This window comes from Nuphar pumila, chromosome 2, assembly GCF_984573655.1.
Source record: "Nuphar pumila chromosome 2, dmNupPumi1.hap1.1, whole genome shotgun sequence".
Classification (NCBI taxonomy): domain Eukaryota; kingdom Viridiplantae; phylum Streptophyta; class Magnoliopsida; order Nymphaeales; family Nymphaeaceae; genus Nuphar; species Nuphar pumila.
Genome location: NC_143250.1, coordinates 5,186,253 through 5,201,150, shown reverse-complemented (window position 1 = coordinate 5,201,150; position 14,898 = coordinate 5,186,253). Strand labels below are relative to the sequence as shown.

The 14,898-nt window shown below is 39.1% G+C and overlaps 2 protein-coding genes across 2 annotated transcripts; both read right to left on the bottom strand.

Annotated features, from left to right (window-relative positions):
* Positions 1 to 67: 67 nt before the first annotated feature.
* Positions 68 to 1,472, bottom strand: LOC149844560 (disease resistance protein Roq1-like). Its single transcript, XM_089994792.1, has one exon. The coding sequence runs from the start codon at positions 1,273 to 1,275 to the stop codon at positions 148 to 150; it is 1,128 nt and encodes a 375-aa protein (XP_089850918.1). The 5' UTR covers positions 1,276 to 1,472; the 3' UTR covers positions 68 to 147.
* A 710-nt stretch (positions 1,473 to 2,182) lies between these two features.
* On the bottom strand, positions 2,183 to 4,128 carry LOC149844559 (toll/interleukin-1 receptor-like protein). Its single transcript, XM_089998089.1, has 3 exons — positions 4,007 to 4,128; positions 2,697 to 3,107; positions 2,183 to 2,282 (listed from the first exon to the last, which is right to left on the bottom strand). The coding sequence occupies exons 1-3, from the start codon at positions 4,126 to 4,128 to the stop codon at positions 2,183 to 2,185; spliced, it is 633 nt and encodes a 210-aa protein (XP_089854215.1).
* Between the last annotated feature and the right edge of the window lie 10,770 nt (positions 4,129 to 14,898).

The following is a 14,898-nucleotide window of genomic DNA, read 5'->3' as shown; positions in this document are numbered from 1 at the left end:
TTTGTAATTTGTGGCCAATCTCTGCATTATATATGCCCATCTACGTCTTTGTCGAAACAAAGAAATATTAGTAAATAAATTGTACCATTAATTAGATATTACCTTAATGTCTTTCAATACATCCCATGCATCATCAGCATCACATATCTAGCAAATGATCCTGCTGCGATTTGCTACGTTTCTCCCCATATCTCGCAATTGATCATGCATCACCAATCTATTATCTTCATCAATCTTCAAGAGAGATTTATGCAAGAGTACTTGAATTGTTAGGTTCGAGGCGAACCCACACCCATCGAATACATCGGTCACATCTTCTCTTTGCTTACCAATAAAGAAGCATGCGATGTCGAGAAATATTGTCTTCTCCTCTTCGTCAAGTCCATCGTAGCTTATTTTCAACCTATCTTGAATACGACGGGGAGGAACACGGTTCAACTTTTTCAACATTTCTTTCCATTGTCCTTCCTCTGTCTTGTCAAACAACTCTGAACCCAATACTTCTAGTGCTAAAGGAAGTCCACCTGCGACTCCTACTACTTCTCGGGATATCTCCATAAATGGATCGAGAGGCTGTCTTCTCCCGAAAGCATGCCAACTAAAGAGCTCAAGTGATTCTTCTTCATCCATTTCTTCAGGCCTATAAATCTCATGATCCTTCACATTTAGTACGTGTTCCTCTCTCGTTGTTATCATGACCCGACTTCCTTTCTCAAACCAGTCTCGTTCACCAGCCAATTTATTAAGTTGAACTTTTTCATCAACATCATCAAGAATAATGAGGACTTTTTTGCAACGACATCTCTGCCTTATTGTGCTTGCACCTTGATCCACATCATATATTTCTGGCTTATCGCCATTTGCAATCTGTGAAATGAGTTGTTTTTGCAACGTGACCAGCCCATTGTGTTGTCCTGCTGCTTCCCTGATATTTGGAATTAAGCATACAGCATCAAACTCATAAGAGATTTTATTATAGATGGCTTTGGCTAGTGTTGATTTCCCTATGCCCCCCATACCACAAATGCCTATCATTCTAACATCTTCAGCTTTGATGTCCAACAATTCCATCATCTTGTCTACCCGACGCTCGATTCCAACAAGGGGATTGGTGAGATGAAATGTATTGCATTTGCACTTTTGCAAAACCTCCTTGACGATTATTTGGATCAATTGTGCCTCATTTCTGCATGTTTTAATCGTTAAAGCAACACCAATAAGAGAAGAGATGCAATAAGAAAATGTCTTGTAAACATTTTTCATATGCATCTTCATCAAAGAAATCAGTATGGTATTTGGTTTTTCTTTTTTATGATGAGGAGCCCCCACCGAGAACCAGGTCACTTTGCGAGGTAAACCTCAGACCAGTTAAGGTCTTAGAGATACCTGCATATCAAGTGGGAGTCGAACCTGAGATGAAGGGCTCATCATCTTCTCCCCAAGCTCACTCCCACTAGGGCGACTGGCGAATGCTGGTAATTGATAACGCATTTAGTTGAAAAAAGGATTCACGAAGGAGTACGGATCCCAACATATTTGACATAGGACGGGATCAATCCTACACATCCAACCAATGGCTAGGATTATTGGTCCACATTCTCACCAGGATGTGGATTAATTTCCACATCTGTTTGATTGACTGGATGTAACTAGATCTCTCTAGATATTGTTGGAAAAAAGGATCAGGTTTTTCCAAATGTTGTCGTGTCCAATTCAATAAGGAAAGAATAAAAGCTATAAATTTTGAGCCCAGATGCATTTAAAACCACACTCAATGAAGCAAATTAGAATTAAAACTGGTAAAGGAATCCCTTATTTGAAAAGGCATGGTCCCGAAGCATACCCACCGTTTGGTATGTAACAACAAACAAAGATGCAAAAGGGTCACACCATATAACCCCAACTCCCACCATCAGATATATAACAAAACTGAAAGGGTCACGGACTGAATTGGGCTCATTCTTGGAGGTAGGTTATTAGATCAGATCTACTACTTTAGCAGGGTGTTGAAGATGGGAGAGGAAAAGTAAATGGGTGGTGAGGTTGGAGTTGTTAACATCCTCGTGAGGATGCAGTTGAAAATGGGCCATCACCACCCCCCTTCTCCACTCTCAACACCGTTGTCATCTTCCAAAACAGGGCACCCAAACACCTGTAGGAGTTGGTGTACCATCATCTCCAGCTACTCCCACCAAGTAGGGATGCCAGGAAGCCATTGATTGGACCCAGTAGTTTGCAAGGTATTTGATTCAATCACTTGATCTGGTCTCCCTAACATATACCTGAATCAAAGATCATATTCACAGCACAAATGGCTGCTAGCTAGCTACTAAACGCATTAAGGACGGATTGGGTAACCAAATATTTTCTGATTCAATTTGGGGTTGTACACATAATTTATCGTTTTCACATGAAAATCAATAGATTTTGCCATCTTCAACTGATAAAGTACCACAAGGTCTCATATCATAAATAGATCTATAACTGTACTACGAGATCCAAGTTGGCCCCATCAGGATGTGATTTCGAACCCATTCACTCTTGAAAATGGCATCCAGTATGGGGTCAAGCATAACCCGACCAATCCCATATCTGATCCATTTCATTCTTAGCCACAGAAGCAACCTCTGTCGTGGAGAGAGAGAGAGAGAGAGAGAGAGAGAGAGAGAGAGAGAGAGAGAGAGAGAGATGTGTACCCATTGTACTGGTTGTCAAGATCAAAGCCTTTGAGATTACCAACTTTCGTCAATGCCTCCTTCCATTCCTTCACTTTCTCCTCTTCGATATGCTCTTCATAGTCGCAGAATGCTTTTTCATAGGGGCCTTTTTGCCGGCGAACATCTGAAGGATCAACGTGGTAAAAGACTGGGAAGATGATCTTGTTGCAGCGAACCATCATAGCCAACTCCATCAAGCACCATCTGGAGTCGGCGTAGTGCTCAGACAAGATAACTATGCATACGGCAGAGCGTTCGATCGCTCTCCAAAGGTTTTCGGCAATCCTTTTCCCAATCTCCAATTCCTCATCATCCATGAAAGCACGGACCCCTTTATGTTTCAGAGCTTCGAACAGGTATCCAGTGAACCCATTGCGGGTGTCCGTGCCTCTGAAGCTCAAGAAGAGTTCGTACTCAACTGAAGAAGAAAATGAAGTATTGAAAGAAGATGACATGGTTCAAACTCTTTTAGGTCTTCTGCAAGAAATTATCTGAGAGTCTGAACCTGCTTTTCATCCAACGCAGGAGGAAGAAAGTGAAAACCTTTCTTAAAAAAAGAAAAAAGTGTAGAAGGAAAGCACATGGGTGTTATCCAATCGTCTCTATTAAAATCATTAATTGTGAGCCGCCTCGATTGACTTTAACCATAAAGACAAATGCTATTCTCTCTCATTTTTGAGTCACACTTTGTCTTTTCATTTGAATGTGAAACGTTGCTAACATTTCCTGTTTACCTAAAATTTACAACATTAAAAAAAAAAAAATCACTTTGCCAGCATCTTCGACTTACTCAAAAAAGTTGAGCACAGTAAAAACACACTCACTCCTCTCTCTCCAATAGCAAACTTGTTAAATATTATCCAGTGCTTGGGGCAGCGGAACATGATACATGTGTTGGACGCGTCGTTAGAGGCTCAGTTTGGAGTTTATGCATTTGAAAAAGTGGCAGGCTACAGTTTCTTTCTTTATTCTTTAGTGAAAATACAAAGGATAGAGGACCTCTCAATGCATAAACACCCACCCTAAGCTAGGGTTTACAAATGTCCAACACCAAGGTAGTTTGACCAGGTTTTTACCAATTACACTAACTCTCATTCCAACTACTAGTTTCCAAACAGAACCGAGAAGGTCCACTTCATTGTGGCTCAATTACTGTCAAAAAATGTTATTGTGTAATGAGAAGAGTTGATCTGATCTCAACGAGACAAAAACATGGATGTAAATGGGTTGGATTTAGTTCAGATGCAAGTATTATCAAGTTCGACTAATCAATATCCTGCCAGTTTTACTTGAGATGGAACACTGAGCTTGTGTACAGCCATCCTCCACTTGGGCCATCCAAGCATTCTTGGGTTGGTTCTTGAAGCTGATCCCTCCATTGCTTGCTCCGGTAAGCCCACTGGTCCGCCATCATGAACTCTACAGCCATATATATAACATTGGACTAACTCGTGGGCTTCGAACTCATGCTCTATTTTTTACACTAGTATTTTCATAACTCACCCTCGAGATGTGATGGAGATGTTTGCTTTAGTTGACACCAGACCTTTAATCATGTTTTCCCAACATTTAAGCTAAATTTTTTTTAAGGTAAAAAATCAATGGCTTACAAGGTGTTGAACTTTCATCTTTGAAAGAAACATACTTTTATGTCTAAGAATATGATCCAAGGGTCCTTACTGAAGTTCGATTTAGTTAACATGACCTGCTACTATCAATTTCAGCTCGGGGTTTTGAATTATAAGTGCAATACAAACTGGAATATGTAAAACTTGTATGAACCGAGTGTTATAGCTTTTTTTTGCAAATCTAACACTGCAGATGCATTCAGCATGGTCCATGTGCTTGAAATTGACTATTTGATCATTGTAATCGGATCACGAAATGTGATTTTGATGCTTGCATATTTATAAAAATTCCGAGCTATTGATTTTCAAGCTTTAAAAAATCCTTCTTATACATCATAATCAGATGATCCTAGAGTCTATCCTAGAGTCTGTTTTTACAAAACACTGCATGTAGATTGCATCAGTATGGTGAAATTTTAGAATAATATAAAGAAAACCAATGAAATTCTTGATTCATAACAGTTTACATATTTGACTGGTTTATAATATATAAATTTGGAATAAAATCAAACCAATGAAAATCTCGATTCATACCAGTTTACATATTTGACCCGTTTATATATATATATATATATATTAGAGTTCAGGTGCTTAATGAAATATGATTAATGATACATGCTTGATGGGTTTTTTTGCTATTTCGGTATTTTTTTTGCAGTTTTGACCCTATAAATGTGTTGGGCATGGTCATTTTACAAGGAATCTATACATGGATTATGTGTTTTCGAAAACAAAAAAAGACATTTGGAACCTCTAAAATTTACAAAGATTTTGGATGTTGACTGTTTGAACCTTAGAAAAACCCACCCATGTGTCATAATTGAACACTTCAAGAGTTTATCCCTATAAAATCAAGAACATGGATCACATCTGTAGGGTCAGGATTTATAAATAAAATGAAAAAAACCTAAAAAACCCACTAACCACATATCATTAAACATATATTGTTAAGCACCTATGCTCAACTCATATATATATATATATATATATATATATATATATATATATATAAAGAGAGAGAGAGAGAGGTTATTGTGAGGGCCATATGACAATGTTCCTAACGCAAAGGGTGGATCTGATCTCAACGAGACATAACGAGGGATGCAAATGGGTTAGATTTGAGTAAGATGTAAGTATTTTCAAGATCAACTAATTAATATACTACCAGTTCCACTTGGGATGAAACATGGACCTTGTGTATAACCTTTCTCCACTTAGGCCATCCAAGTATTTTTGGTTTGGTTATTAAAGTTGATCCCTTAATTGCTCACTTCGGTAGGCTTACCGATGTTCATGCCAATTTCAACGAAACCTATCCAAACCCTCCAGCAATATTGCTTTGAAATATTTTTTTTAAGGCAAGAGAAGCCTCAAGGAGGATCTTCATGGAGAAATTCTCTTAAAGTGCACTAAAGCCTACCAAGAGACACTCAATCGAGGCAGAACTAGAAAATTTATGAGGGACTAGCCATACGAAAAATATTGTCCAACAATTCCATCATCTTGTCTACCGGATGCTCGATTCCAACAGGGTGCTTGGTGAGATCCAATGTATTGCATTTGTGCTCATGCAAAACCTTCTAGACGGTTATTTGGATCAATTGTGGCTCTTTTCTGCATGTTTTAATCATTAAAGCAACACCAAAAGAGAAGAGATGCAATAAGAAAATGTCTTTTAAACATTTTTCATATGCATGTTCATCAAAGAAATCACTATGGTATTTGGTTTTTTTTTTTAATGATGAGAAGCCCCCACGGAGAAACATGTCACTTTGCAAGGTAAACCTCAGACCAGTTAAAATCTTAAGGATACCTGCATATCAAGTGGGAGTCGAACCTCAGATGAAGGGCTCATCACCTTCTCCCCAAGCTCATTTCCACTCGGGCGACTGGCGAATATTGGCATTTGATTACACATTTGACATAGGATTCACGAAGGAGTATGCATCCCATCGTTTGACATAGGGAGGGTGGTGTATGTTCTCCCCCGATGATTCACTGAATTCCACGTCTATGTTCGGGGGTCCAAATGAGCACCACGTATGTAAGCACATAGGGCTCGTATTCCCGTGTATGTTGACATCTCTTAGCATCGGAGTCTAGTGCGGCTGCAAAGACTTAAGTACCCTTTCTTGCTATTCTTGCCATAAAATGATGGTTTGAGAAAATGACACAAATGTCCTTCATTAAAAAAAAGGAAAACAAACGATTCAAAAAAGGACAAACATGTCCTCCATCCAGAAAGTCGAGGATGATGTTAACTCTTCAAAGTCTACACAGGGAAACGAACCTTAGCCGGCGATCTGATGGTGATCCGACGAAACGATGGTGATCTAACGAAACAAACCTGAGCCATCAAAAATATTTTTTTGAACTTTTCATCGTCATCTTCTTCTTCTTCCTTCTCTGTAAAACAATATAAAACCCCCTCTCTCTCTAGAGAAGAAATCAAGGGAGGCAAAGAGATGACAATCCGATGGTGATCGACATCCTCTTTCTACTAACAATGGCCAAAATGCTGCTCTCGTTCAACGGGCAACCGACTGCGGCGGCTCCTCCTCCGCCTTCGAGGGACACCTACAACGGAATCTTCTTCCAGTATACCTCCAGCTTCCCCATCATGAACCTCAAGGCTGCCATCGGGATGACTGGCGACTACAGCCTGATCACGACGAAGATCGTGCTCAAGGGAGAGGTGTTCGGCATCACGATTTATGAAAATTGCATCATGCAAAAAAATGGCAAGTCACAAAATCGGGTAGCGATTTATGAAAATTACGTAGCAAAAAAATAAATAAATGGCAAATCGCTATGTGATTTTCGTAAATTGCTATATCAAGTAGCGATTTACGAAAATCATGTAGCAAAAAAAAAGTGGCAAATCACTATGTGATTTTCGTAAATTGCTATATCAAGTAGCGATTTACAAAAATCACGTAGCAAAAAAAAAAAATGACAAATCACTGTGTGATTTTCGTAAATCGCTATATCGAGTAGCGATTTACAAAAATCATGTAGCAAAAAAAAAATGGCAAATCACTATGTGATTTTTGTAAATCGCTATATCGAGTAGCGATTTACGAAATTCACGTAGCGAAAAAAATGACAAATCGCTAAATTGAGTAGCGATTTATGAAAATTGTGCAGCAAAAAAAATGGCAAATCGAGTAGCGATTTACGAAAATCAAAGCGAAAAAAAAACAGAAAAATCATGAGAAAGGGTGTTACGAAAACCTTGAGCAAGAAACAACCGAAGAAAACATGAGCACCACGATTAAACAAAACACTTTATTGCTCTTTTTCGATAGTTACAAGAGGAAAATAAAAGAAAAAAATTATACAAGGCCCCAAAAAAGTTTGGTTCGGGGAAGCACTGCCCCCCGAGCCCCCCTCTAGGGGTGGCCCCCCTGGACCCTCGCTCGCTGACTGCGCAGTAGAACCCGCGTCGGAGGGAGCCCCAGACCCCCCTCCTGTACGGGCAAAAACTCTGAATCAGGCTCCACAACTCATCAAGTTGAATGATGCTACCCACGCTGGGGGGAGCCCCCAAACCCCACTCCTGTAAAGGCAAAAACTTTGAATCAGGCTCCACAACTCATCAAGTTGAACGATGCTACTTTCAGTGTGCAGGTCAGTCCGCGCTTGATGGAGCAATGTAGGATCGTCTGCTGGATGTGCACAGAAGCAGAAAGAGAAGGGAGAGAGAGTGAGAGGGTTGATGTTGATGGCCTTCTCCAGGGATATTCCTTTCTCGGATAATCTTGCAGTGCAGGGACTGAGTCTTAAATAACCATCTTCGGGGTACTTAAGTCTTTACAACCACTCCTTTTCTAGAATCGTCATTTTTTTTTTGCACCAATGGAAGAAAGGGTACTTAAGTCTTTGCAATGCATCAAACTCCAACGCTAAATGATGCTGACAAACATGGGGATAAGAGGCACACATGCTTACATATGTGGTGCTCTGGGACCCCGAACATGAGATGTAGCTACCTGCCCTGTTCGGGGAGGGGTGGGGACATATAACCTGCTTCGTTTGACATAGGATGGGATCCGTCCTCCATTCAACCAACAACTAGGATTATTGGTCCACATTCTCACCAGGATGTGGATTAATCCCACATCACTTTGATTGGCTGGATTTTATTAGATCTCTCTAGATATTGTTGGAAAAAAGGATCAGGGTTTTCCAAACGTTGTCATGTCCAATTAAAAGCCATAAATTTTGAGTGCAGATGCATTTAAAACCACACTCAATGGAGCAAATTAGAATTAAAATTGGTATAGAAACCCAAAGAAGGATGCAAAAGGGTCACAACATATGACCCCAACTCCCACCATCAGATATGTAACAAAACTGAAGGGGTCACAGACTGAATTGGGCTCATTCTTGGACCTAGGTTATTAGATCAGATCTACTACTTTAGCCGGGTGTTGGAGGTGAGAGCGGAAAAGTAAATGGGCGGTGAGGCTGGAGTTGAAAATTGCCCATCTGCACCACCCTTCTCCACTCTCAACACCATTGCCATCTCCCAAAACAGGGCTCCCAAACACCTGTAGGAGTTGATGTACCATCATCTCCAGCTCCCAAACAGAACCTTATGAATGCCAAACATATACTCCCACCAAGTAGGGATGCGAGGAATCCATTGATTGGACCCATTTGTTTGCAAGGTACTTGATCTGGTCTCCCTAACATATACCTGAATCAAAGATCATATTCAGAGCACAAATGGTTGCTAGTTAGCTACTAAACGTATTGAGGACGGATTGGGTAACCAAATATTTTCTGATTGAGTTTGGGGTTGTACACATAATTTATTATTTTCACATTAAAATCAATAGGTTTTGCCATCTTCAACTGATAAAGTACCACAAGGTCTCATATCATATAAAAATCTATAACTGTACTATGACACCAAGTTGGCCCGATCAGGATGTAATTTCGAACCCATTCACTCTTGAAAATGGCATCCAGTATGGGATCAAGCATAACCCGACCAATCCCATATCCGATCCATTTCATTCCTTGCCACAAGAAGCAACCTCTATCGTGGGGAGAGAGAGAGAGAGAGAGAGAGAGAGATATGAAAAGCGATCAACATTACTTAAAAGTAAAACTCAAAAAGCGTGAGTCCCACAAGCACAAACACAACAGCACAACATGAAAACACCATTAACACCAAAAGCAGAAAAACCCGAACACAAAAAAGAAATCTCATCATGGACCACAAACATCTAGATGAAGATTGGTTGGAGGCAGAGGCAGGTCTTTGAGATATATGCGTAAGATAGCATACACATCAGCTAAGACCCTATGAGTCAAACGGTTAAGGTTGAACGGGACATCCCAAAAAGTAGCATCATTTCTAGCCATCCATATGAACCACCACACTATAAATAACCAAACACTCCAAATAGTCCTTCACTTCTTTTCGCGTCTAATTCTAGCAGGGCCGAGGATAAGATCTAACACAAAGCAGCCCTCCCGCACAACAACTGATGGAGCCCTCCAAGTTTTAGAAAGCAGTTCCTGAAACACTTCACACGACCAAAAAAGATATTGTGTGGTTTCTTCAGCCTATCGACAAAGCACACACCAACTGGAAAACTGAAACCCCATCCTCTTGATATTGTTATGGGTTTGTATCCGGTCATAAAGAATCAACCAAGCCAATACCTTTGTCCTCGGAAGTGGTCCCTTTACCCATAAAGCATGTTTGGGGAACCAGCCCGAACCTGAAGGTAAAAGTGAACAGTAGACCTTGTGGACTTGGAAAACTTCCGCAATTGAGACTGCCCATTGAAACCAAGATCTGACTACCCCCATGTCCAAATTCCTGTCAAAAAACAAACGCAATGCCCTAAACCACATTTTCCTTAAATGCGATGTGGATGGTCCACGAGCCCCCCGCTGAACAACAAGTGAATCGATTAGACCATATTTCAACCGGAGAAAGTTTGTACATGCATCCTGTGAAGTATGAGCCAACCAACACTGCTTGACAGCCAATGGCGCACTCCTTTTATGCAAAGCAAAAATTCCTAAGCGAGCTATAGTCCTTGGCATAATGATGGAGTCTCATCCCACCAAGTTTTCCTTTGGCTTATTAAAAAGAAATGTGATGTTATGAAAAGATTGATTAGCTGAAATGCTCAACTTTTTTAGCCGAGTTTTTTATTTTTATTTTCATTTATTTCTTTTATGATGAGGAACCGTCGCCGAGAACTAGTTCACTTAATGGACCCACCCCTTACAAGTCAAAACCCGGGTGGGCTTATCTTTATGTGAATTTGGAGTAGACCTATTGGACCTAAGCTTTGAAGCAGGGTGTTTTTTTTCAACAATCATTTTTTTTAGTGACGAGGAACTCTCTCTGAGAATCGGGCCACGGGTGGGCCTATCTTTATGTAAATTCCGAGTAGACCTAATGGAGTAAAAGACTTAACCGATGCAACCAAGTTTTCACATAAAAATGTGCGCTAATCAAACTTTATAATATATAGGTAAACTTTGTCTATCTTGATTACTGACCCACTAAATAAGTTGGGTTGAGCTCTAAAATGTTCAGCGATTCACCATCCATAGCCCCTCGAAATAAGCTTTTAGTATTGGTGGCACTGTCTTAACTGAGGGATCTCAATCCTAGATTGATTGTTAAAAATGAAAATATTTCTTGTCAGATCCAGCATTGTGATGCAAAACCAGATCTAGTTTCAACCCACCTCTTGTAATTTGGATAAACTGGATCTAATCCTTCGTGGTTAAATCCCGAAACAACCAAAAACATCCAGTATTCTCCCTACGTAATTGGGTTTTAGGCTTTGAATCCTTTTTCTCTTGTCCTGTTTATTATCACATGGAGAAACCACACTTGTGATCGGAGACCTATCCACTCTGGCCTTAATTTGTTGCACCTAGATCAACCTTCCAGCGGCACAAAACTTTGTGAGCACCTCTTTCGACCCTCATGAGGACTCAAACTTATTGTAGGTGCAGACTTTCCTATCCACAAGTCCGGGACCATATGGACGGACCCTTGTAGGGTTAATCAATTGGGTTTGTCTCGACTAATTGACCCGTATTGAACATGGAAGTTCGAGTATTGGTGTAAAGAATACCAACTTGAATGTTAGCATCTGAGTCGGGTTTGGGCTATGATTTTTGTTGGATATCTGACACGTCCTGACTAAGCCGACTGTGCTAGAGATCCTTGGATCTGAGATTCAGCGTAATTTTCAGATCCCCTGAACTAGGGATGCAAAATGGACCGGATGTGTATGGAACATTTACGATTTTTTGTTGTTCTGACCCGGTATAGAGAAGGACTTCCAATTCGAGAGCTACAGAGGAAAATTCTCCTTCAATTTCATGAAAATGTTTGCGATTTCATAAAATTTTCATATTTTTATGTTGCTCGTTGATGGAAAATTTACCTATTTACAAAAGTACGATCCGATTCTACATTTGTGAAATTCTTGACAGATACAACTGAGCATATAGAATTTAAAAAAAATGGGCAAAATTTTTCTGTTTTGATTTTCTGCAATGATCGAAACGCGGCAATATATGGCCCCAAAATGACTTCATGCTTCTAGAATTTAGAACAGAAATCGTATGTGTTAGTTTGATTGAGTTTAATGGCAAGTTGGTGATTTGAGTATCTGAGAATATGAAAATATGAATTTGATTTATTCAAGTAAATGTGTGTTTCTGTTTTCATTTTTAATTTATTGTGATTGAATGCCCAAACTAAATAAGGTTCTAAATTGGAAGGGTGTGATCTATGTCACATAGGTGCGGGTGTGGGTACGAGTGCGAGAAAGTTTTATACATATATATATATATATATATATATATATATATATATATATATATATATATATATATATATATATATATATATATATATATATATATACTTAAAAAAAATTCAAAGCTAACTCAAATTGGTTCAAACCTAGGTTTGCTTTGACCCAGGTCTAAATCAGGCTAGGTCAAGGCAAACTCAGGTCTGAATCTTAAGTCAAAAAACTCAAAACAAACCCAATAAGGGCTACCCTTCTCCATGTCACTCTCCGACAATAGGACTTATATACATAATTTTTTAGTTGTTTTCACTGGTATGACGATGCAAGAATGGAGGGGGATTGATTGCTTGATTCTTTTTGTTTGTTTTGAAATAATAATAAAAACTTGTGGTGATTTTTTCAAGGTTTTTCTTTCAATAATTTGGAGGATTTTTTTTTGTTCTTTCCACGGTTGAATGTTGAATGGAGAGAGCATTGGTGTTGTAGCCATGTGGGGATGTCAATTGGATCGGGTTTGATTTGGATATCCAATGGACTAGTTATCATTATTCAGTAAAACATTCTAAATCCAATAATCTAATGGGTTGGATTTGAATTTAGATTCCCACATCCAAACCAGAATCTAATTCAAATTAGTATCCATCCACTGAAAATGCATATGGAAGATATGGACAACTAAAGCAACGGGGATGCAAATGGGTTGAATTCAGGATGAAAGTTTTGCAATTTTTGGTTGTTCTGGATCCGATCAGATGTGAATAGTTTGCATCCCTATGAAGCTGCACTGAAGATCAATCAGTCTAGAATGGACCTTAAAGGATTAAGTCAATTGATCATATTGGGCATGTTTGTAAGAAATAGTTTGGCATAGGAGCACGCCTTGGGGCGTCACTTGGTTGGATCTTGACTAGTATCAGACTAGATTTGACCCAACCCAGGCATGAACCAAGGCTCTTAATGAATCAGACAGAGAGGATCTCCATCTAGATAGAACCTGTTTAAGGTATCGTCATTCAATTTGCGTATGACCTGCGACATGAAAACTTATTGAATTTATATGACACAAAAGAATCAGAAATTTAATCCATAATCCTCAAGTTGGATACAGTAAATGGGTCGCTCAGGTTGTAAGTTAATTTTTATATTGAAGCCAAATTTAATTGGTGAGACAATATATATAATTGGATAAGTTCTTGTCAAGTCTTAAGTCATTTGGATTCAAACTTAGATGCATGTGTGCTACACCAATTAGCATCTAGATCTTGTTTTGGTTACCCTTTTGTTATAAAAGGGTAGGGTACTTGGTGACCCATCCCCTTTTATCAGTCATTCTCACAACTCCTCTTTTTTTATCATAAAAGAGAATGAAGAAGACGAAGATGGAGGAGCTAGGGAGGACCGAGCCCCACATCTCTCTCTGTGTTTGTGGGTACTAAGAAGGAAAATAAGGAAGAAAAGAAGACGTAGGGGTTGGACAACCCCAACCCTCTATGTGTGGTCTCTCTCTCCCTCTGGCGCAGCACCTGCACCATCGTCACATCACGTCGACGTGGCATTTTGTCGAGTCCCTGTTACATAGGGTGCGGTGCATTGTGTTAGATGGTTGATCATTGTTGTGAACTATTGATTTTAGCAAGCATAGAACCATAAAATTTTAGCTCTTTTCCTTTGAAATTTAGGGGAGAAATGGTATTCATGGTCAGTTTGTAAATTAGTTCAGGATTGTGAGTTTAGATCAAACATGGTATTGACGATAATTGTTGGTTGCTGAAGTTATTTTGTTCGAGTATAACATATATCATTCTAAAGTTTGATGAAAAAAAAGATTTTTGGAGTAACACAGGTGATAGATGATCAAATACTGATTTAAAACTAAAGTTGCTAATGGCATAATGACACATGACTAAAAGAGGGGAATTTCAGGGCTAGCCAAGAGATATGGCATGGCTCTGCTATTTAGACCATTAAAACAATTGATCAACTTGATTCAAAATGTTGTTGTGGAGCCTCTGAATGGTTTTCCTTTGGAACAACTAAACAAACCTTCCTCCTAAAGGAGTTTGTAAACCAACAAAAAATTTTGGGCTTTTCAAAATTTAGAAATTATGTAAACTTGTTAACTTTGATGTATTTAAGTCATCCAGAAATGCCTAGTCTGGTTAATGGGGAGCATCAAACCAAGTGGATTACTTGCATACATCATGTAGTTGGGCTTCAATCTCACCAGTTCTCAAGCTATACTTGGGAAGCAAGCATATGCAACTCTTACCAAGATGGATGTTGAATGGAACACCATCATCTAGATGTCATGATTAAATTTTTGCTTTATTTTTTCTGATGTTGTAGAAGGGATGCAGAATTGATGTATGCTTTTACCAGAATTTGTAAATGAAATATGTTGGTACCATGTATTGAGGAGGAACACAATTTCCAACTACAACAATTAGCGTGTGGAACTCAAAAAGAAAAAAAGAAAAGCTGAATAATTGTTGAAATGGCAAGACCATGCTTTAGTCCTACCAAAATAACTTGTATTATCTTAGAAGAACTTGATATGCATTTTCCTGATATTTATTTTATTTTTAATTTTTGGTTTGACAGAAGAGGTGATGATGCCTGGATGGTTCTTGATTAGAAGCTTGATCGTTCTCTTGCAATTTCTTCCTAGAATTTCTGCTTGGGGAAGGGATGGACACTACATGGTTTGCTGGATTGCAGAGGTTAGTATATATAAGTCAATGG

Excerpts from the sequence above, each read along its gene's own strand:
- LOC149844560 (XM_089994792.1), bottom strand. The coding sequence starts at position 1,275 with ATGAAGATGCATATGAAAAATGTTTACAAGACATTTTCTTATTGCATC.
- LOC149844559 (XM_089998089.1), bottom strand. The coding sequence starts at position 4,128 with ATGGCGGACCAGTGGGCTTACCGGAGCAAGCAATGGAGGGATCAGCTT. Across the intron at positions 3,108-4,006 it reads AGCTCAGTGTTCCATCTCAA|AGGCACGGACACCCGCAATG; the intron begins GTAAAACTGGCA and ends CTTGAGCTTCAG. Across the intron at positions 2,283-2,696 it reads CTTGACAACCAGTACAATGG|GTATATGTTAGGGAGACCAG; the intron begins GTACACATCTCT and ends TCTTTGATTCAG.